Source organism: Monodon monoceros, unplaced genomic scaffold, assembly GCF_005190385.1.
Source record: "Monodon monoceros isolate NGI ecotype Baffin Bay Population unplaced genomic scaffold, NGI_Narwhal_1 Super_Scaffold_18, whole genome shotgun sequence".
In the NCBI taxonomy this organism is placed as follows: Eukaryota; Metazoa; Chordata; class Mammalia; order Artiodactyla; family Monodontidae; genus Monodon; species Monodon monoceros.
In genome coordinates, this window is record NW_021703774.1 from 160855387 (window position 1) to 160877617 (window position 22231).

A 22231-nucleotide genomic window follows, 5' to 3' on the forward strand; every position below is an offset into this window, starting at 1 on the left:
CTAGAAACACTCTTTTACAAGCACTTGCCGTAACTTTTCTGATTACTTAAAGGCAAGTTATTTCTTTTTCCTGTTTACTTTGTGTACAGTTCTGAGCTAAAGATGGAGCTGTTAAGTTTTGTGAATGTTCAGAAGTCACTGGGTAAAAACCATGGGGTGATAGTTTATAATAACGTGGGAATGGCAGGTGCTGCAGACCTCGCCTCAAAGCCCCATCCGCTCTCCAGCTGACTCCGCCTTTTCCCTGCATAGTCCGGCCTTATGGTCTAGGAGTTGAAGCAGCTTTGAAGCCAGGTATACCTCCTTTCAAATCCTAGCTCCATCCCTTACTAGCTGTGTGAACTTGGGCAGATCATTTCTCTCCTCTGGTCTGTCAAAGAGGAAAATACTTCCCTTGCAAGATTGTTGTGAAAATTAAGTGAGATAATGCATGTAAAGCACCTTGCACATTGTAGGTGCTTAAATATTTATGTGCCCTAGCCTCCAGAGCCTTACCAGATACTTGTTTTTCTTTTCTTTTAGTGGTTCTGTTCATTGGAGTCAAACTGACTTTGCTTTTATGGCTGGTAACTGGATTGCTAAATTCTTCTCCACTCAAACCCATGGGAGCTTGGACCCCTATAAAGGTCAGGAGACTGTGGTGCAGGCCATGTTGGCCTTCCTGCAGAAGCACCTTGGTAAGGAGAGAACTGGGGCTCTTGGGGCAGCTGGTGGGGGGGTCTCTTAGATTTCCCTGCACAGTGGTCTATACTGACATGTCTCGGATCAGGGAGATTTATGGCAAAATGTGAATGAAGGAGAGAGTTACATAGAATTCTAGAAAGAACACTTAGCTGAAAGTTTGGAGATCCTGATTCTGTCTCTACCACCTGAATGACCTTGGCCTAGTCATTTAACTTTTCTGAGCCTTGGTTTCCTCATTGTAAATGGAACATTCACCTCTCTCTACTCCACTACCTGTTCTAACTCATTAGCACTCACCTTATCTGTGTTGTGGAGGAGGTTATGACGATAGAAGATGGGCTAAATTGTGGAAGTGCTATTTACAAAAAGAAAAAGTATAGAAGGATGATGACTAATGTCATAAATCACAGGCCAGCAAATGGCCAGACCTGTAGAGGTCTTTGGTCCAGCCTCCCACCCAGAGAAGACATCCTCTCATATCTTCCCTGCTGTGTGGTCACGCAGCTTGGAGAGTGCGCTGCTCTGAGGGTCAGCCCTCTCCGTCACAGGAAACTTCAGTAGTTTTAAGAATTGATATTCTAGTTAGGCTTTTTTTGGTTACAAGGACTAGAGATCCACTAATTTGCCTCAAGAAGGAAGGAGAGTTTGTTTATGACAGTACACCTGGCCAGGCAGGGAAGGGAAAAGTTACAGGAACCGAGGTAGCTTGTAGGACTGACTTCTCTCTGTCCCTCTCTTGGGCTCAGTCTCTCTGTCTCTTCCTCTCATGACATCTCTGTTTCTCTTTGCTCCGGTCTGCATTTTTCCTCTTTCCACTCTGTACTTTTACTCTTGCTGAGAGCATCTGCGTATTCACTGTTTCTGCTTCCTTATCACTTCGGTTGGCTTGAACCCCTTGCGGCTTGTCCTCTCCCCTCGTGGCATCCTTTCATCTTCCGCTCCCTCTGTTCACCGCCATACTTCTGGGATTTCTTAGACCAGATTGCCAAGAGAAACAACTGGGTTGTACCAGCTCATCTTTACGGGCCAAAACACATTGTAGGCCACTGCCCAACACGGGCCCAGAGCTCTCTTGATCAGAGGTCCCTTTCTGATCCAGTCAGAATGGAGTAGGCTACCATTATCTGTGCAAGGCTGATCCCTCAGCAGGTGCTAGGCAGTAAGGCAGCTTCCTTCAGAAGGGAAGTTAGGTTTGACCTAACTCTAACCTAAGACCAAGATCTGACTCTTTGTAACTCCTCCCCACTTGCCCTGGGTATCCCCTCAAGAGCTACCCCGAGAAGCCTCAGACCGCTGTACATGGCAGCTCTTTAGATATTTGAAGTCACCTATGGTGTCCTCTCTGAGTTTTCTGTTCGTTAAGCTAAATGTGCCTGGTACCTCCACCTGTTCCCTGTGCAGTTTCCCGTGGGGCCTTTATTTCCCCCTTTGGATGTGCTGTTTGTTGGTGTGCCTTTTAACGTGTGCTGCCCTGACTTGAACACGACATGCCAGATGCGGTGTGGCCAGTGCCTGGTACAGCAGGACTGTCACCTCTGAGCTCTGGACCCTAGACTTCTAGTTGGATGGCCTGAGTGTATTAACCTTTCCACCAAGTGCCAAACAAATCTGATTTGGATTGACTTTGCTTTTAAAATGTATCTGTCCTATTTCGAATGTATTGACTTTTTGAACCTAAATTTACATTTTAATATTTATGCCTGTTCATTTCATCTTGCTCATCATGAGCCATTGTGCCCGCATGGGTTTAGAGCCTTTAGGGTTAATAGAGACCTTAGAGCATCATTCTTTTTTTTTTTTTTTTTTTTTTGCGGTACACGGGCCTCTCACCGTTGTGGCCTCTCCCGTTGCGGAGCACAGGCTCCGGATGCGCAGGCTCAGCGGCCATGGCTCATGGGCCCAGCCGCTCCGCGGCATGTGGGATCTTCCCGGACCAGGGCACGAACCCATGTCCCCTGCATTGGCAGGCGGACTCTCAACCACTGCGCCACCAGGGAAGCCCTAGAGCATCATTCTTATCACTTGGTAGGAGAGGAATGGATCCATGTCTCGAGACTTTAACGGGGCCTGATTACACGGTGCTCAGCCCACTTTCCCTGTTTCCTCTTAGGCATCATATCATTAGGGAAGAGCTAAAGATGACAGGGGAGCCCACCATGGCATTATTGCTCTCCCCTGAGTAGCAATGTCCATCGAGCTAAGATACTCACTATTGGAGACCAGCAGAAGATTAGGAGAGTCTTAGATTGTAGCAAGATTGTTGAGGACGTGCTTTATGCCAGGCCTTCTGCTAAGTACTTTAGTTACATTAGCATGTATAATCCTGCAGATGGCCCTTTCTGATGGGTGCTTTTATTATTAACTCCATTTTACAGACGAGGATACTAAAGCTTAGAAAATTTAAGTAATTCATCCAAGGTTATCTGGTTAGTAAGTGGCAAAGCCCGAATGCCCCCTAGGCTGTCTGATTGGAAAGCCCAGGTGCTTCATTGCTGCACTGTTCTGGCAGTGGCTCTGCTGACCCAGGGATGCACTGAGTCTTCGGGAGACACAGAGGACAGGCCCTAACTCTGATGGAACGGAAAAGACAGCTAGGAAAGGAGGCTCCCTAGACAAAACGATGCTTGTCTTTAATGTTAGAGATGAGTAACGCTCACTAGGCAGGGAGGGGCCAAGGGTCTTCTAGACAGAGGCACAAAGACAGGTGTGGGCTTGGTCAGTTTTGAGAAGCTGTGTTTAGTGTATCTGGAGTTCAGGATAGTGAATTGTTGGAAGAGAAAGGTAGAGAAGTGGGCAGAAACCAGATCTAGAAGCCCATGTATTTGCTGAAATAAATTTGAATTTTTAAAAAAATTTATTTAATTTATTTTAAATTTATTTTTGGCTGCATTGGGTCTTTGTTGCTGCGTGTGGGCTTCCTCTAGTTGTGGCGAGCGGGAGCTACTCTTCGTTGCGGTGCACGTGCTTCTCATTGCGGTGGCTTTTCTTGTTGTGGAGCACGGGCTCTAGGTGCACAGGCTTCAGTAGTTGTGGCTCGCGGGCTCTAGAGTGCAGGCTCAGTAGTTGTGGTGCACAGGCTTAGTTGCTCCGTGGCATGTGGGACCTTCCCGGACCAGGGATTGAACCCATGTCCCTACATTGGCAGGCGGATTCTTAACCACTGAACCACCAGGGAAGTCCCATAAGTTTGAATTGGGCTGTGAGTGTCCTTGGTGGGTTCTAAGCAAGGGATTGTCATGATTAGACTTGTGTTTGTAGTCTGGGTGCATCATGGAGGATGGGTGAAATGGGGCAGGTTGAGAGCTGCCCAGCAAAGAGCCCAGCTAGGAGGCTCTTGCAGTATCCAAGTGACTAAGAGATAGGACAGTGAAAAAAGGCAAAGGCTCTCAGCTTGGGGTAATTAGTTTTGCTAAGAAAGAAAAGCTTTTTGGTGGCCATTTCCCACAGTACATTGTCACGTGGGAAACTAAAATAGGTTGTAGGTGGCTCAGGTGAACTTCTCACCACTTTTAAAAAATACCTGTGATCCTAAAAAATACCTCTGAGCGCACATGTTCCGCTGACACAGGGATTGTGTTACCTTCTGTTAAGAAGATTTGTGTTTCTTTCATACGAACTACATGCAGCTCCTGTCTCCAGCTACTCATCCTCCCTCCCACTCTCCTGGAAGACATTTCACACCTTCTTCTTTCTCTTCAAAGCTCTAACACCTTCCCCCCCATCCTGTCTCTCAGCTGCTTAACTTTGTCTCCCACTTCACTAAGAAAATGGAGGCAGTCAGTACCTCCTCAAAATCCCAACGCTGCATCTACCTACCTTTTTGCACACACTCAGCTTTCCGTCTGGTTCCTAGAGGTTCCTGCTCCGGTCGCCTAACTGGGCCAACCCCTCCCCCCGCATGGTGGATGTCACCCTCTTTGGTCTGCTCAGGATGATTGTGCCAGCAATTCTTTCCTCTTTACCTTAGATCATCAATTTTTCCCCTCTGCTGGTTTATTTCATGCTGAAATTTCTCTTGAAAAGAATCTGTCTTGACCCACACTTTGCCCCCCAGTTACCACTCTGTTTCCCTGTTCCTCATGATAGCGAACTCCTCACAAGAATGTCTTCACTTTCTCTGATTCTTCTCTTCCCATTCTCTTTTTTTAATAAATTTTGGCTTGGAGACTTTTTTTTTTTTTTAAGAAGATGTTTGGGGTAGGAGTTTATTAATTAATTAATTTATTTTTGCTGTGTTGGGTCTTCGTTTCTGCGCGAGGGCTTTCTCTAGTTGTGGCAAGCCGGGGCCACTCTTCATCGCGGTGCGCGGGCCTCTCACTGTCGCGGCCTCTCTTGTTGCGGAGCACAGGCTCCAGACGCGCAGGCTCAGTGGTTGTGGCTTACGGGCCTAATTGCTCCGTGGCATGTGGAATCTTCCCAGACCAGGGCTCGAACCTGTGTCCCCTGCATTAGCAGGCAGATTCCCAACCACTGCGCCACCAGGGAAGATCCCCATTCTCTCTTGAACCTACTCTATTCAGCCTTTTGCATCCCAGTCCTCCATGAAAACTGCCTTTGTCAAGGTCACCGGTGACCTTCACAGCACTAAATCCAGCAATCACTTCTCCTCATTCCTCATCTCACTGGAACCTCAGCAGCTGCGGACAGAGTTGGCGACGCCCTCCTCTGTGAAGCCCTGTCTTTACTTCCAAGACGTCCCCCTGTGACTTCCTCCCCCTCAGTGTCTGCTCCTCCTCCATCTGCTTTGCTGCTTCCGGGACTCAGGGCTTGGACCGCTTCTCTACCTGTATCTCCTCATGTCATCTAGTCTCATGGCTTTAAATGCCATATCTGTGCTGACAACTCTCCAGTTTATGTCTCCAGTTTGATCTCGCCCATGAACATCAGATTTATATAACCCACTACTCAACATCTCGACTTCTTAAGGACATCACACACAAGAACGGCTTTCAACTGCAGTCTTTCCCTCCTCAGTTAATAGTAACTCCATCCTTCTAGTTACTCAAACCAAAGTCCCCATTCTTTTCTCTTACACCTCCCATCTAATCCCTCAGAGAATCCTATAGGCTCTACCTTCAAAATACAAATGGAAAGTAATCACTTGGGGCTTTCCTGGTGGCACAGTGGTTAAGAATCCGCCTGCCAATGCAGGGGACATGGGTTCGAGCCCTGGTCCGCGAAGATCCCACATGCCGCAGAGCAACTAAGCCCGCACGCCACAACTACTGAGCCTGTGATCTAGAGCCCGTGAGCCACAACTACTGAGCCTGTGCTCTTGCGCCCACGAGCCACAACTACTGAGCCCACATGCCACAACTACTGAAGCCTGCATGCCTAGAGCCCGTGCTCCGCAACAAGAGAAGCCAGCGCACCACAACGAAGCGTAGCCCCCACTCGCCACAGCTAGAGAAAGCCCATGCGCAGCAATGAAGACCATGCAGCCAAAAATAAATAAATGAATAAATAAATTTATTTTTAAAAAAAGAAAGTAATCACTGGTCACCACCCCAACTACCATTCTGTCCAACTCTTCTCTCACTTAAATCACTCTAAGAGTTTCCTAACTCATCTCCCTACCGCCACCCTACACAGTCCTTTCTCAATGAAGCAGCCAGAGTGATTGTTTCAGAAAGGAAGCCAGATCTTGTCACTCCGCTGTTCAGGATCCTCCAGTGGCTCCCATTTCTCTGAGAGACAAAGCCAACACCCAGCGTCCCTCCTGCGGCTGCTTCCCGGGCCTACTTCACTGTCGCTGCACAAGCCTCCACACCCCAGGCACACTCCCGCTTCACACCTTTGCACTGCTGTTCCTGCTGCCTCAAATGTTCTTCCCGTGTAGTCTCATGGCTCACTCCCACCTCCACATTTTGCTCAAAGCTCACCTTCCTAGTGAGACTCATGTTGACAACCCTCTTTAAAATATTGTACTGGGACTTCCCTGGTGGCGCAGTGGTTAAGAATCTGCCTGCCAATGAAAGGGACACGGGTTCGAGCCCTGGTCCGGGAAAATCCCACATGCCGCAGAGCAACTAAACCCGTGTGCCACAACTACTGAGCCCGCGTGCCGCAACTACTGAAGCCCACACACCTAGAGCCCATGCTCTGCAACAAGAGAAGCCACTGCAATGAGAAGCCCACGCACCACAACGAAGAGTAGCCCCCGCTCGCCGCAACTAGAGAAAGCCCGTGCGCAGCAATGAAGACCCAACACAGCCAAAAATAAATAAATAAATAAATTTATTAAAAAACAACCCAAAAAACCATTGTACTGTCCCTTCCTCCTGTCACCCCCATCTCCCGGCCACCAGCACTGCTTCTGTCTGGCTCTCATTTTTGCCACAGCGCTGCTCACCTTTTCATATCCTATGTAGTTTGTTTTGTTTGTTGTTATCTCTGCCTCCTAGATTGTGAGCTCTGAGAGGATGAGGGTTTCTATTTGTCTGTGGCTGTATTTTTGGCACCAAGAACAAACCGTGGCACATAGTGCTGTGCTCGGTAATTTTTGTATTAATGAATATGTCGCTCTGTTTGCCGAGGACCTGTTCCATGCCAGGTTCTTGGCAGGGCCCTGGGGATCTGAAGCTGAAGGAGAGTGGTCGCTGCCTTCTGTCCCAGGTTTTTTGTTTGTTTTGAACAAAAACACCATTTGCCTGCTCAGCTGTGTCCTACTCCCTCAGCCTGCGGCCTTGGACCCTTTCTGACTGTTCTCGCCAAGTCATTAGATCCATCTGCTCGTGGTCCCAGGGCCCTCCGTTGAATTGTACCCGGTGTTATGCTGCTTCATGATGTTGCTGTCCTATGCCCTTCACTGACATGGCCCCACTTCCACATTCACTGGTTGGCGTGTGAAGGATCTGTTCTTGCTCAGCAATATCCATGGGCTTGGAAGTGGGCTTTCCACTTTCTCACCCTTTCTGACCGGGGTTTGAATTCTGTCTCTACCACTCACCATCTGTAATGGCTTTGGACAAATCAGGTAGCTTCACCGAGGCTCAGTTTCCTCAACTGTGAAATAGGGCCAATATGGTACTTAACACATAGGGATATTATGAAAATTAAATGAAACAATGCATGTTTAGCAAAGTTCCTGGAATGAGTTATCCTTCAATAAGTGCTACCTTCTGTTATTATTATCGTTACTGAGTTGTTATGGGTCAAGCAAGTCATTTATGAAGCACATGTATGAATAGTAGTTGTCATTATTTCTTCCACCATCACAGCCACCGTAACCAGTCCTTTTAGTATCCCAGGTGCTCCTCTCTCTAGTGTGACCCAGTAAATCCATGGTAGCTACTCTTTGATCTAACCTTACAACCGTTTACCTAACCTGGATTTTTTCTCATTCAGACCTTAACGAGGACTATGACCAATGGAACAACCTCATTGAAGGCATCGGACCATCACTAACCCCAGGGGCCCCACACCATCTGTCCAGCCTGTAGGCACAGCGGGTCATTTGTGAAAGGTCACTGAGATGAGTTCCCATTGGGGGCCTGCCCAGGGACACCCATGTCCTCCTATCAGGAAGTGGTCATCATGACCCTTCTGCACAGATTGAGAGGATATAATCACACTGCTGATTGGATAACCGGGTACTTGGATCTTGGACTTGTTGATCGTAAACTCATGTTGGGACTTGGGTCACTCACTGATTGGCAAACTGACTTTCTGGGGACTGAGCCCTGATGGTGTGGGGAACAAGCAGTGGGACGGGGCAAGGGAGGACCCAAGCCCCAGGCTGAGCACTGTGAACGCTGTTAACCCAGCCAGCTGACTCCCTCATCTTGGGCCAGTGTGGCTTCTGCAGTGGAAGAAATGGAGCCAAAGGATGGAGGGAAAATTCCCACTGTCCGGACCTCTAGCCCAACCTGCTGCTATTTCTTCCTCCCCCTCCCCCTTCTCCCTCCCCAGTGTTGCTTGGTGAGTTCTAAACACTTTAGGTAGCTTTCTAGGATATGGACCACCATCAGATTTTCTGTTTATTTTCAAGCCTTCTCACTGCATGAAACATAGTCTCAGGCATTTAGTCAGGATGAAGTTATACTTGTGAGCCCGTGGAAGGGGCAGACAGCATTGTCCTGATAGCATAAGGAGAGAGGCTGAAGGGCAACGGGTACCTCAGAGGCTCTGAATGTCTTAGAGTTTTGCTGAAAATGTAGCTTGACAGGAAACAACAGACGTAGGTTGGGGTGGAGAAGGGAGAATAACATTGTTAAGTAGCCATTTGATCAGGCCCTCACCACAACAGTGAGGGAGTTTGGTCGGTTCAAATTCAGGAAGCCTTCCCTAGAGAGAAGTCTTAGGAACACTTTGGTCTTGCCTCTTACCTCAGATATCGTGAGCCTCCAACTTGCTCAGAATCAGGGTGCTGTAGTTGTCTTCTGGCTCTGAGGCCTTAGTCTCAAATTTAAGTCAAGATATAGGTTGAATTTCCATTCTGTTCCATTTTTAATATGAATGATATTAATACTCATGTTTGCCTAATGATATGTTTGCCTAGAATATTTTCTGTATTTAAGCTGCATTACAGCAAGATGGGGAGCCATCTGGAAGTAACTTTTCCTTCTGTCTTTCTTTGATTGCTTACCACTTGTACCCATGTGGAAAAAAACTTTGAAAGGAAAGGAAGTCTTCCTAGTGATCTAGTTCAAAGCTGTCTGGGAACATCAACCTGAAACACCCCTCTCCACTACTCTAGACCTCTCACCTTGGTCCAAGTAGGGCACCCCAGAGGAAGCAAGAGCAAGAGGAAATGCGTCTCTATGCAACAGGGCCAAGGTCAGTGTCACCAAAGCAAGCTGGGACTGTCTCCCATCTCTCAACAGCTATTCTTTCTCAGAGGTGAAACACCAGATCCATTGAGGCTGTGGACCTACCTGGGGAGGATCTGTGGATTCCAGTGAGACATAGCATAAGGAGAATATCGTTAAAGCCCTGGCTGTAGAGTTCTATAGCGTGGTTTTGAGTCCAGGCTTCACCACTGCTAGCTGGGTAAATTTGAGCAAATTATGTTCTCTTTTTAGTCTCAGTTCCTGCATTTCTAAAATGAGGATCTGCATTCTGAATAGTTAGGAGGATTAAGTGAAAAGATGTATAACCCATGGATTATTTAAAAGTATGTTTCCTACTTTCCAAACATGTGAGATTTTCCTAGTTACCCTATGGCTGTTGTTTTCTAGCTTAACTGCTTTGGGTCAGAGAAAATGACCCACGTGGTTTTCATTCTGAGACTTGCTTGTTGCCTCAGTGTGAGGTCAATTTTGTAAATGTTCCATGTATACTTAATAAGGCTGTACCTTCTCAAGTTGTTGCCTCGATGTTTTTACTCAAGAACACATTATGGATTTCCTTCTATGAGAGCACATACAGATATATTGTAGGGCCTTTTAACCCCTAGACAGGGACCAGAGCCCCTCAGCAATCACAGAACCAGTAGAAGCCATCCCTTGTGCCTGGGGCTGGTTCTGCAGACGCTGAGAAGTCAGTTCTGACAGCATTAGAGCGTGAGACCCAAATTCTGCCTTAGACCCATAAATAATGCAGGTATATTTTGTAAAGACCTGGACCCTTCCTAGAGAAAGAAGTTGTTCGGAAACTGGATCCATCTCCTCTATTCAGTTCATGTTCTGGTAATGACTCATTTATCTGATGTCATTGGAGTAGGTGAATTTTCCTCACTGAAAATTATCCTTTAAGCCACACAACATTATATTGACTATAATATTGAAGGGTAATTTACCAAAAAGATAATGCTCACATTTCTTAATGTGATCTGACCTCATTTAACTTTTTAGAATGTTTCAGTCAGGGTAGATTCAGTTATACAGTGGTAACAAGCAATCCCAGAAAGCAATAAAAGTTTATTTCTTGCCTGTGCTTTTTGTCCTCTGTGGGTCAGCTCGAGACTCTCCTCTGCATCATTTTTTTTTTTTTTTTTTTTTTTTTGCGGTACGCAGGCCTCTCACTGCTGTGGCCTCTCCCGCTGCAGAGCACAGGCTCTGGATGCGCAGGCCCAGCGGCCACGGCCCACGGGCCCAGCCGCTCCGCGGCATGTGGGATCCTCCCGGACCGGGGCACGAAACCGCGTCCCCCGCAAAGGCAGGTGGACTCTCAACCACTGCGCCACCAGGGAAGCCCATCCTCTGCATCATTTTTATCCTCACTTGGGGAACCAGGCTGGCAGAGCTGCCATTATCTGGAAATGTTGCCATTGGCCATGGTGGAACAGGAAGAGAACATGGTGAAGCACCCACTTAGCCCTTAAAGCTCCTGCCCAGAAATGACCCTCATTATTTCCATTCACATTTCATTGGCCAAAGCTAATCATCTGGCCGTACCTAACATTCCATACCATCCCCAGAGAACAAAACCACCTGTGACCAGGTCTAATGCCAGCGCAGTGGCGCCCTCTGATCTGTGAAGATATGGAGAGCTGTTTGCACCTACACTACGTGGCTCCCAGCTGCTGGCCTCTTAGTTCTTTTCATTGCTTTTCATAGTTTGTGTTGTCTCCCTTGTGGTCAGCCTGCCAGCCATTACTCTTCACTGCCTTGACTGTGCCACCCCCCAGCAGCTCTCCCTGTTCACTTCAAATTTATAACTTCTGATCAGCCATGTTATTTACAACTGTCTCAAGTAAAACTAAATAGTCACTGAGAGAGGGCTTTAGGGACGTTCCTGCAACTAGAATGCACTGCCTTTAGTGCTTAGACTTTGTAATCCTTCCTTTGACTGCTCAGAGGGGGTATCACAGGCCTTTGGTCTTTTGTCCAGTTTTTTGTTAGCTTCCAGGGAATCAGAGGGCACCAGTTAAATGGCCGTTTAAATAAGCAAGGTAATCCTGCATATTAATTGACATGTGCTGATAAATTGCATTCTAGTGAATCCTTTCCAAAAGCAAAGAAGATGTCTTGGGTTTCTTTTGCATCTTCTTGCTCCCCATCCTGTTACAGGACCGTACCTGTGGAGGCATCCTAATGGTATAGGTATATTGTGAAGTTTCTGTGCACAGAGTGGTGTGTCAGTCAGGAAGGATGGTAAGTAAATACAGGATGGGATGAAATTCCTCATCCCTCCCACTTCCTGGACGTGTCAGGCTAAGACTGATGGGGTTCTTGTTATGCTCTCAGCACTCCCCAAGCCCCTTGCCAGCATGTGTCCTGATACAGCTCCCCTGCTTGCCCTTCTTCAAGAAGACTACTGGGCTCTTGAAATGTCAATTGATGGATCCCAACTCTACGTCTTGGCCTTGTGGGGACCTTCGTCTGCCCCCTTTTTCTTCTGGGGTACCACTTACCCCTGGGCCTGCAAAGTGACAGACGGACAGGAGAGGCCCATACTCTGTACTTGGGATGTAGGAAGTCAGTAGGAAGCTCACTTCTGTCCCATCACAGGCAGATGCAGAGGCGAAATGTCCCTGGCCATAGCTGCATGGAAAATGGTATTATCATCATCGTAATAGCTAACATTTATTGGGCCCTTACTGTGTGTCCCAGACTGCTCAGAGCTTTACCTGCACCATCTCATTTGCTGTTCACAGTAAGCCCATGAGGTCAGGTGGTATTAGCCTCATTTTATGTATGAGGAAACAGCCATAGAGAAGTGATTTGATCAAGCTCTCACCAGAAGGAATTTGGCAAAACTGGAATTTAGGCATCAAAATCCAAGCTCTTAATCACTGGGCCATACGGCCTAATAGATACACTTGGTTTTGCACCTTCCCCATCTCTTTAAACTGTCAGGTTCTGGACTTCCCTGGTGGTGCAGTGGTTAAGAATCTGCCTGCCAATGCAAGGGACACGGGTTGGAGCCCTGGTCCGGGAAGATCCCACATGCCGCGGAGCAACTAAGCCCGTGTGCCACAATTACTGAGCCTGCACTCTAGAGCTGGCAAGCCACAACTACTGAGCCTGCATGCCACCACTACTGAAGCCCGCGCACCTAGAGCCCATGTTCCGCAACAAAAGAAGCCATCGCAATGAGAAGTCCGCGCGCCGCAACGAAGAGTAGCCCCCGCTCGCCACAACTAGAGAAAGCCTGCATGCAGCAACGAAGACCCAACGCAACCAAAAATAAATATAAATAAATAAATAAATTTACAGAAAAAATAAACTGTCAAGTTCTGAGGAGTGTAATTTCATGAGATTGAATCAAGAAGGTCAAACTCTCCAGCAATTTCTATATGACTTGTACTGAGATTCAGCAATATCCTTAGTGCTACTGAGAGGTGGGTTTTGGGGAGAGAACTGAGCTTTGCCGAGGACTGTGGGCCAGGTGCTCTGCTGATTTGCCAGATGAGGAAAACAGTTCAGGGACGAAGAACATGGTCAGAAATCAGACAACTCCACCGCTATTAGCCCTGTGACTCTATGCTAATTTGTTCACTTTTATGAGCTTCAACTTCCTCATGTGTAAAATGGGAATTCTGGTAGTATTTACCTCTTAGGGTTGTTGTAATAATTGAGTGAAATAATGCATGTTAAGCGCTTAGCACAGTGTCTATATTAAGGGCTTAATAAACATTAGCCATCACTAGTATTGTTCTTTTTTTTTTTTTTTTTTCTCACAGGCCCAGCTGCTCCGCGGCATGTGGGATCTTCCCAGACCGGGGCACAAACTCGTGTCCCCTGCATTGGCAGGTGGACTCTCAACCACTGCGCCACCGGGGAAGCCCCACTAGTATTGTTTTATTTGGTCCTCCTTACATACCCATAAGGTTAGGTATAATCTGCCCTTGTGCTGAATGGCCCCAAATGGTCTCGGTCTAATTCTTATTCCAGCTTCTCCAGTTTCAGTGAGCTTCCTCACATGAAGCTTGCTAACTGCCACTCGGCTACTACTGTCGTGGGAAGGTGGAGCTGGATGGAGAGAGACATTTTTTCCATTCTTTTCGCTCTGATCTCCCTGCTCCTCACATCAAAAAATCAAAATCCACACCACAGTTCTAGCTGTGCAAGTTCTCTTCACCACCAGGGAGAGGCTACACTCCTAGGTTCTGGTTTGGGTTTTAATTTCACACCCTATCATCCAAACACACACATCTAAGCACCAGATGTAAACTGAAGGTCCTGAAATGTTGAGTGGGAGACTCAGAGAAGGTCTGTGTAGAAGTTGGCCAAAGGGACGAAGACCTGAGGATAGGGAGTTTGTTATGGAGGCTAGTTTATGAATTTTTGTCTGCTGCCTTTGAGTCTGAGGTCAGGGGGTTAAAGTGCCCCGTGACCTCCTCAGGAGAAACTCCCAGGCCTGAGAATGGCCTATGGATGACCTCTGCACAGCTCTCTCCCTCGCTGCCATATCCGATTCCTGTGAAGTCCTCTTGTTTCTTCCCTCGCCATGGTGCTCACGCCCAGCCCATCCTTTCCATTTCACTTGAGTTTCGTCCCTCCATCAACTCACCCTGGAATAATTTTTACAGCCTCCTGGACTCGAACCTCTCTTTTCCCTTGCATTCTGCCGCCAGATCTGCCTGACACACCATTTTTTTTTTTTTTTTTTTGCGGTACGTGGGCCTCTCACTGTTGTGGCCTCTCCCATTGCGGAGCACAGGCTCTGGACGCGCAGGCTCAGAGGCCATGGCTCACGGGCCCAGCTGCTCTGCGGCATGTGGGATCTTTCCGGACCGGGGCACGAACCCGTGTCCCCTGCATCGGCAGGCGGACTCGCAACCACTGCGCCACCAGGGAAGCCCGACACACCATTTTCATAACAAAATACCAGCCTGGAAGTGTGGTCTAACAGAAAGATGACCAAACTAATTGTCTGGAGCCCCGGGTTCTTGTCTTGACTCTCTCCCTGTCCTTCACTCTGTGACCTGTGTGTATGCTTTCCTCTCATGACTTCAGCTTCCCTATCTGCCAGCTGGGATGTGGGGTGGTGGTTGAGTCTCCGTCACCGAGTTGTCAAGAATCTACAAGATTCCCTTTCCTCCGTAGAATTGCATCTGTGCCCCTCGCTGTCTGTTCTCGCCTCACCTCTCCTGTCCTCTGCTTCTTTACCATGCATTTTTCTTTTTCCCCTTAATATGCCCACCCATCCCCCAGACAAACATGCATGCCCTTTCTCGTGATGTTTTTGTGCTTGCGGGGCCTCCCAGCCTCTTTTCTGTGCATCCAAACACCACGATTCGTTTAGGCCCATTTCGAGTTCCACCTCGTCTACGAGAGCCTTCTTGATTAGATTCAGCTAACATTTGATCTCTTGGCCTCCTGCTCCCCAAGAGACATAGATTCTGTGCCATATTTAGTATTTCACTTTATTACATTATTCCAGGAGCAGGACCCATCTGTTGGATGGGAAAAGCATCCTCTTGTTGACTGACATGGGGAGCAGAGATTGCTGTCCCCTCCCCACATGCACCCATCAGCAGGCTTCTTGTTCCCCAGCCAGACTTGGGAGCAGCTGGTGTTCGTCCAGCCCTCAGATGTCTCCAGCTGCTCCTGCTTCCTTTTTTTTTTTTTTTTGGTTTTCCCAGGTCCCAGCTGTGGGGCCCAGGGCAGAGCCAGTGACAGAGCGGCCAAGGGCAGGTGGAGTAAACTGAGATCCATGGACATGTAGCATTTGAGAGTTAAAAAGAGGGCAAAACTGAGCACAAATCCCACCAGTGTTGAATGAAGGAAAGCAGTTTGCCAGCTTATTTTTCCCATCTTGCTTTCATCTAAAAAAAGAAGCTGCTCAGAAATACAGTCCTCAGCCTGCTAAACCAGATGGTCCCTAGATGCTCATCCTGCCAAGTGTGCATGTATAATTATTCATTTTCATGGAATCACACCCAGGTCTGAATTCAGACACTGACACTTTCTTTTGCCATTTGATCTAGAGCCAGTGAACCCTTCTGAGCCTTTCTTTCTTTTTCTGTAAAATGGGGTCACTAAGGTCTGCCTTGCCCACCTCGGGATTTTTTGGGGGGAGAGGGTTTCAATATAAAATGTAAGAGCACTTTGTAATTTACAAAGCACTAGACAAGTACATGTTGCTGTTAATAATAAAAGGGCCATATTTTGTTTTTGCCATAGTGTGCTACTACTTAATCACTTGTTCTGTGCCAGATACTGTGCTAAGTGTTTTACCTACCTTGTGGCATTTAACCCTAACAACATTCCTGGAAAGAAGTGCATGTTGCCCATACAACAGATCAGGAGAGTGAGGTTCACAAAGATTTGCTAGTCCAGCCATAGTCACCGGGCATGTATGTAAGTGCTGGAGCCAGGAACCTAAACTTTTGGGTTCCAAAAGCAGTGCTCTTAATTCCTGTTCATTCCTATCTAGCAAAAAGAAAGCAGTTCTTTACCCTATGGAAGCTAAAATACCCCACAGTTTGATCTCCAGTAAATGTCCTAAGCAGTTGGGTCATGCAAAGAGTCATAACTGTTGAAGACCTGACTGAGTCCTAACAGTATACCTTGAGTTGCTTTTCTAGCAGTAGAGGTAGCCTGGTTCCATCCATCCATCCATCCATCCATCCACTCATATAAAGTTAACAGTTCAGACAACATATCTATTAGTACTGTACTCTATAAACAATGGAGCCAACCAGCTGGCAGAAAAAAAATTTTAAGTCTGTAACCCACATATTGTAGATTCATGATTTTCAGCTCTAGATGCACATCAGAATCACTTTGGAACTATATAAAAATACAGATGCCCTGGCCATGTCTCCAGAGACTCAGAGAAGCTCATTCAGAAGGAATAATGTGGGGACCAGGTGTGTGTGTGTGTGTGTGTGTGAGATAAACTCTAGGGGTATTTCTGATATGCAAGGGTTTTGAAAACGCTTGCTATGGTTGAACACTATTACCCTATTTTACCTTCTTTTATGGATCAGGAGTAATTGCTAGCTGGAAATATAGAATCATTAAATTTTAGAATTGGAAGAGCCCTTACATCTTTTGGTCCAAGAGGAAACCAAATCTCAGAAAAATTCATCAGGTAGTTGCCAGACTTTAAAATCCAGATCTTTTGACTTCCAGTCTAGTGCTTTAGATACATCCATGGGTAAAGGGTTTTGTCGAATTATTAAGAAAATCCTCAGGACCCATTCACCATGACATCCATGATTTCCAGCCACCATACCTTGGAGTTTTTGTAGGGAAGGAGCCTGGACTAGACTCAAATGGCCGTTCTCATATGTGTTCATTCATTCTATAAGTGCTTACTGAAGCCTGCATTATGGCTGGCCCTGTCCTCCTGGAACTGGATCTAGAGGGCAAGAAAGGCAAGTCATAGGAGGGCCCCATGTGATGAGTGCTATAATAGGGAGCCTATCAAGCTCAGAAGTGGCACACAGTGTTCGATTCAACTTCAGCAGAGGAGAGGCTAAAAAGTCTTCACAGAGTATCATATACTTGAACCTGTCTTTTGTATCAGTTAGCTATTGCTGTATAATAAATCACCCCCAAATTTAGCAGCTCAGAACAGCAAACATTATCTCACGCTTTATGGCTCAGGAATTCTAGAATGGCTTAGCTGAGTGGTTCTGGCTTAAGATCTCTCATGAGGTTGCAGTCAAGATGTCAGCTGGGATTTCTGTCGTCTGAAGGCTTGACTAGGATTGGAGGATCCACTTCCAAGCTGGCTCACTCACATGGCTGTTGGCAGGAGGCCTCAGTTCCTTACCACGTGGAGCTCTCCATAGGGCTGCCGAAGACATGGCAGCTGGCTTCTCCCAAAGCAAGTGATCCAAGAGAGGATAAGGTGGAAGCTGCAATGTCTTTTATGACCTATCCTTGGAAGTCATACTCCATCATATCCACACAGGTCAGGCCTATTCAGTGTGGGAGGGGACCACACAAGGGCATGAATACAACGAGGTGGGGATTATTGGGGGCCATCTTGGAGGCTGGCTGCCTTGTTGTTGAAGACGAATGGAGTTTTCCAGGTAGATGAGGGAGAAGAAAGGCCTTCCAGGCAGAGGAAATAACATGTAAAGGCACAGAAATGTAAACATTAGAGCAGAGCTTGGTCAGGACATCGTAATTGGCTTGGAGAAAACAGGTGAGAAATAGGGATATAGGGGCACTTACTGAAGAAATCAGAGAAGGCCTTCTATGCCAAGTGAAGGAGTTAGGCCTTTATCAGGTAGACCAGTGGTTTTCAAACGTTTCTGCATATTGGAATCACGTGAGGAAATTTTAAAACTTCCAATGCCAAAGCTGCACCTGTATCAATTAAATAAGAATCTCTGGGAGTGGACCAGGACACCAGCAGTTTTTAAAGTTTCTCACTTGATTCCAATATGCAGCCAAGGTTGAGAAGCAGTGCAACATCTGCTCACCTAGGAGAAGAAATATTAGAACCAGAAAGGCCCTGTCATCAGTACTCACCCCCTCACTCAGGTATTATACGTTTCATCATCTCTACCAACAAGTAAGCAGAAATATCTAAACTTTAGCAGCCCCGAGTAAGTTCTCAGCATCCTAAATTGCCTGTTATTTATAAACTTCCAAACCTAATGTTGATGCCAATGTTCTTAGATTAACATAAGCACTCTAGAGGGTTTTTTTTCTCCCCACTTAACACTGTGTCATATATGCATTTCTGCGTGGTCCTCACATCCAACAGTCTGAGGCAGTAGCGTGTAAAGGTTAGGGGCACGGCCCTCCGAGTCAGATGGACCTCTGGGTCTGAGTCCTGAGGACATCATCACTTATCAACTTGTTGGGTGATTTAGCCTCTCCAGCCTTCAGTTAATGCATCTGAAAGATGGTGATAACGTCTACCTCAAAAGATACTTGAGGATGTTAAATGAGATCATGTGTGTCAAGACCTCTGCCTCGTGCCTGGCATGTAGTCAGTGTTTAATAAATGTTTGTTATTATTCAGCATTCCAAATGGCATTTTAATACTCTGTTGCATCAACTCTCCCCCGCCTCCCCTCCCCCTCCCCGAGTCTGCTTAGCAGTTCTCTCCGTTGCCAGGGTATTTGAGCCATTTCTAGTTGTTTTTAGCTATAATATTATACATTTCTTTGTAGAAATTGGTGGGGTGTTTTTTTTTTAAGTTATTTCCCTAACTTATTAGGTGTGGAATCTGAAGATTGGAGAGGTAAAGTAACTTGTCAAACAAAGGTCATACTGCTTTTTAGTGGCAGAGCTAGGACTAGGGACCAGGTCCCAGACACCCTGAGTCTTAACCGTTTGTTCTTTCTACCCTGCCACCCAGCCCTCATACTCACTGGAGACTTGAAGCCTGGCCCTTCTTGCCTTCTATTCTCCAGGCTGAATGAGTCAGATGTCCCATTGTATCCTCTGACACCTCCTGTCCCACCCTCTCATCATCTTAAAGGTCCCTCATCATCCCAGTATAATTGGAGCAGCGTCTCTTCTCGTCCCCTGGGGAGTGGGAGCAGACGACGACTAATGCTTTGGAGACCCGGACTCATCTCTCGGCCCTTCTGGATCTCTGTTGGTTGATGTTGTGCCGTCAGACAGGGATGGGGGTCCTGTCTGATTCAGACATACCCCTCCCTCCTACCTGGACTGCTGTCTGACTTTATCAAACCCACCTTCTCAGAACAGTAGAGTTTAAAGGGACCAGAGAGACCATTCTCTATCCCAGCCCCTGTTATTTTAAAAAGTGAAGAAACTGAGGCTCAGTGATACAGGTTGATCAGTAGCAGATCTGGGACTGGGACCCGAGCCTCCTGACTTCCAGTGTGGTGTTGGGGAGAGGGCACTGGAGCCAGGCAGGCCGGGGTGTGAGTCCCAACTGTGTGAACTTGGGCAAGTGAGTTAAATGATGCTCAAGTTCCTTTTCTGTAAAACGGCGATACCCAGCTCGAGGATGTTACAAGGGTTAAATGAGATAATGAACGTAGAGAATGGAGCACTGTGCTCAGTAAATGGTAGTTATTAGGTATAGCACAGTAGTTATTAGGTATTAGGATTTAGAGCTTGGGCTTTGGAATCAGAGAAACTATTCAAATCCTGGACACCCATTTATCAGCTACGTGGTCTTGGACGACTTGGTTTAAGGAGATCTTGCTTTAACAAGAGCTAGTACTTACTGAATTTCCTTTTTCTAGGCGTTATGCCAAGTGCCTTAGAGATCTCATGTAACTTTCCCAACAATTTTTTGAGACAGGTAACATCAATATTCTGATTTTATGAATGAAGATACTGAGGCATGAATCAATTTATTTTCTGATTAATCTCTAGTTTGAATTCTTTTCTGCAAAACACACCCCTCTTCTCTCCCTCATTGCCTAAGAATTTTCTCCTGCCTTTGAGCTTTGGAACAGGCTATAGTCTCTCTCTCTCTCTCTCTCTCTCTCTTTTTTAAAATTTTATTTACTTTAGGCTGCGTTGGGGCTTCGTTGCTCTAGTTGCGGCAAGTGGGGGCTACCCTTTGCTGCGGTGTGCAGGCTTCACATTGTTGTGGAGCAAGGCTCTAGGCATGTGGGCTTCAGTAGTTGCAGCACGCAGCTCGGTAGTTGCGGCACGTGGGCTATAGGGTGCACGGGCTTCAGTAGTTGTGGCACACGGGCTTAGTTGCTCCCTGGCATGTGGGATCTTCCCAGACCAGGGATCAAACCCGTGTCGCCTGCTTGGCAGGCGGATTCATAACCACTGTGCCTCCAGGGAAGTCCCCAGGCTATAGTCTCTTAAATGACCCCTCACCCCCTTCTCTTCACCGAGTTCTCTTCCTCTACTCTTTCCAGCATTGCTGCTAACTGTCCTCCTCTAAGAATCCTACTTTGTAGGCCTCATACCAGCTGCCCCAGCATCTTCTCTCTCCTGTCTGCTGTCAGCTGTGGATCTATTCCTCAGGTTTGTTAGTTTTACTTTTCTTGGTATGTATCTCCTATCCAGGTCCTCATGGTGCACCCTGGTTCCCCCTTAACACAAAGCACTTCCCACGGGACAAATGTCCCTGGCCAATGTAATGCAACCAACATCATACCTGCTTGTGTCACTGCTGGACCAGGTGCTGGGTGCTGTCCTGACCCTTGAAGCCAGGCTGACAAATCACATACTGCTTACCCCTGCTCCACAAAAGCGAGACTCAGATTTCACACCCAAAATGTGCAAGTCTGAAAACATGAGTGCTGGCAAAAATGTGGAGCATTGGACCACTCATACCCTTCTGGTGGGACAACCACCCTGGAAATATAGAGTCGAAGATGCTCATATCCTCCAATCAGCAAGTGGCATATGTCTAAAGAAATCCTTGCTCACACATACCCGTGTACAAGGAAACACATACAAAAATGGTTCTTGCAGCATATAAATGTTTCTTCATAACAAAAGTTATTGCTTCCCAGAAAGCTCCAGCTAGACTTTTTAAAAATAATGAAAATACTGAATTTTTTAAAAATCACACTTCATTAAATGTTTTATTGTGGTAAAATATATATAACATAAAATTTACCATTTAACCATTTTTAAGTGTACAGTTTTGTGATATTAAGTACATTCAGGTTGTTGTGCAACCCCAAAATCACGTTTTCTAATGTGCATATGTTTAAATATCTAGATGGTAGAACCTAGTAAATTAGGAAATACCTACGTTATTAACAAAACATTAAATAGCCACTATTTTCATTCATCTTAGCATCTAACTGCCTCTTTTTTCCTGTTGACATATAGATATATGTTGTTATTTTTTTTCTCTCTAATCCTTGTGCTTCTATTTTTTCCAACTTTAAATTATGCAAAAATTCAAACAGAGAAAAGCTAAAATAAAAATACAAGGAACACCTTTAAATCCACCACCTGGATTTAATAATATGGAGGCTCTTCTCATTCTTCTTCAGTTTATGAAATGCCACCTTCGTAAGTCTCTAAGGTTAGTTTCTCTCTTTCCTGTCTCCCATTCAGGTCCATTTCGTGCTGGGATTCCTTTTCCATTTTGCTAGAGTATGCATACTTTTTTGAAATGAAGCATGAGAGTGAAACTTGTAGGACCTCAATCTTGTGTATGCTCATTTGGCTGGGGAGAGAATTCTAGGTTCAAATTCATTGTTTCTCTCAGAACTTTGAAGACCTCACTTTTTTGTCTTCCAGCATACAGTATTGTAGGTAAGAGATCTGATGCCAATCTAAGTCTTGGTCCTTTATTTCCAGAAACTTTGGAGGCTGACCTTTATCCTCAAAGGTCAGAAACTTCACCAATATATGCCTAGTTATGCATCTCTTTTTGATCGAAAGACATTTATGAATAAAGGAGTTGGTTGATTCGTATACACAGATAGCTGGTTTAGGTTTCCTCTGAAGCATGTAAGTTTTCCTTTCACAGAGGATCTCTTTCCTGAGTGGGAGGTCTGACCGTGGGCTCTGACAAGCGGACAGGGCCTGTCAATAAGAGGCTTCTCTTTAGGCAGTCTTGGGATCTCCATAAGTGCCAAAATAAAGAGTGGAATAATGTGTTAGGGGTCTGTTCGTTGCAACTGACAGAAAACAGACTTGATCCAGTTTAAACAAAAATAATTTATTGGCTTAGGAAGCTTGAAGTGGGGTTGCTGACTGCATGGTGGCAACATGGCTGCCAGCAGCCCCAGATTCCCTTCATCCTTACAGTCCATGATCCTGGAGGAAGATCCTGAAGATGT

At 46.3% G+C, this 22231-nt stretch overlaps 1 protein-coding gene across 4 annotated transcripts in view; it reads left to right on the forward strand.

The window, feature by feature from the left end:
- Positions 1-21583, forward strand: part of PAFAH2 (platelet activating factor acetylhydrolase 2) — a 36932-nt gene extending 15349 nt beyond the window's left edge. Inside the window, exons 9-10 of one of the 4 annotated variants that reach the window (XM_029230694.1) lie at positions 523-677; positions 8032-9165. In XM_029230694.1, the coding sequence (XP_029086527.1) occupies positions 523-677; positions 8032-8126 (250 nt within the window). In that variant the 3' untranslated portion in view covers positions 8127-9165. Of the gene's footprint in view, positions 1-522; positions 2419-6276; positions 6610-8031; positions 9166-21500 lie in introns of those variants that run through there. The other 3 variants (XM_029230696.1, XM_029230695.1, XM_029230697.1) reach the window with 3 other exon arrangements.
- Positions 21584-22231: the final 648 nt, after the last annotated feature.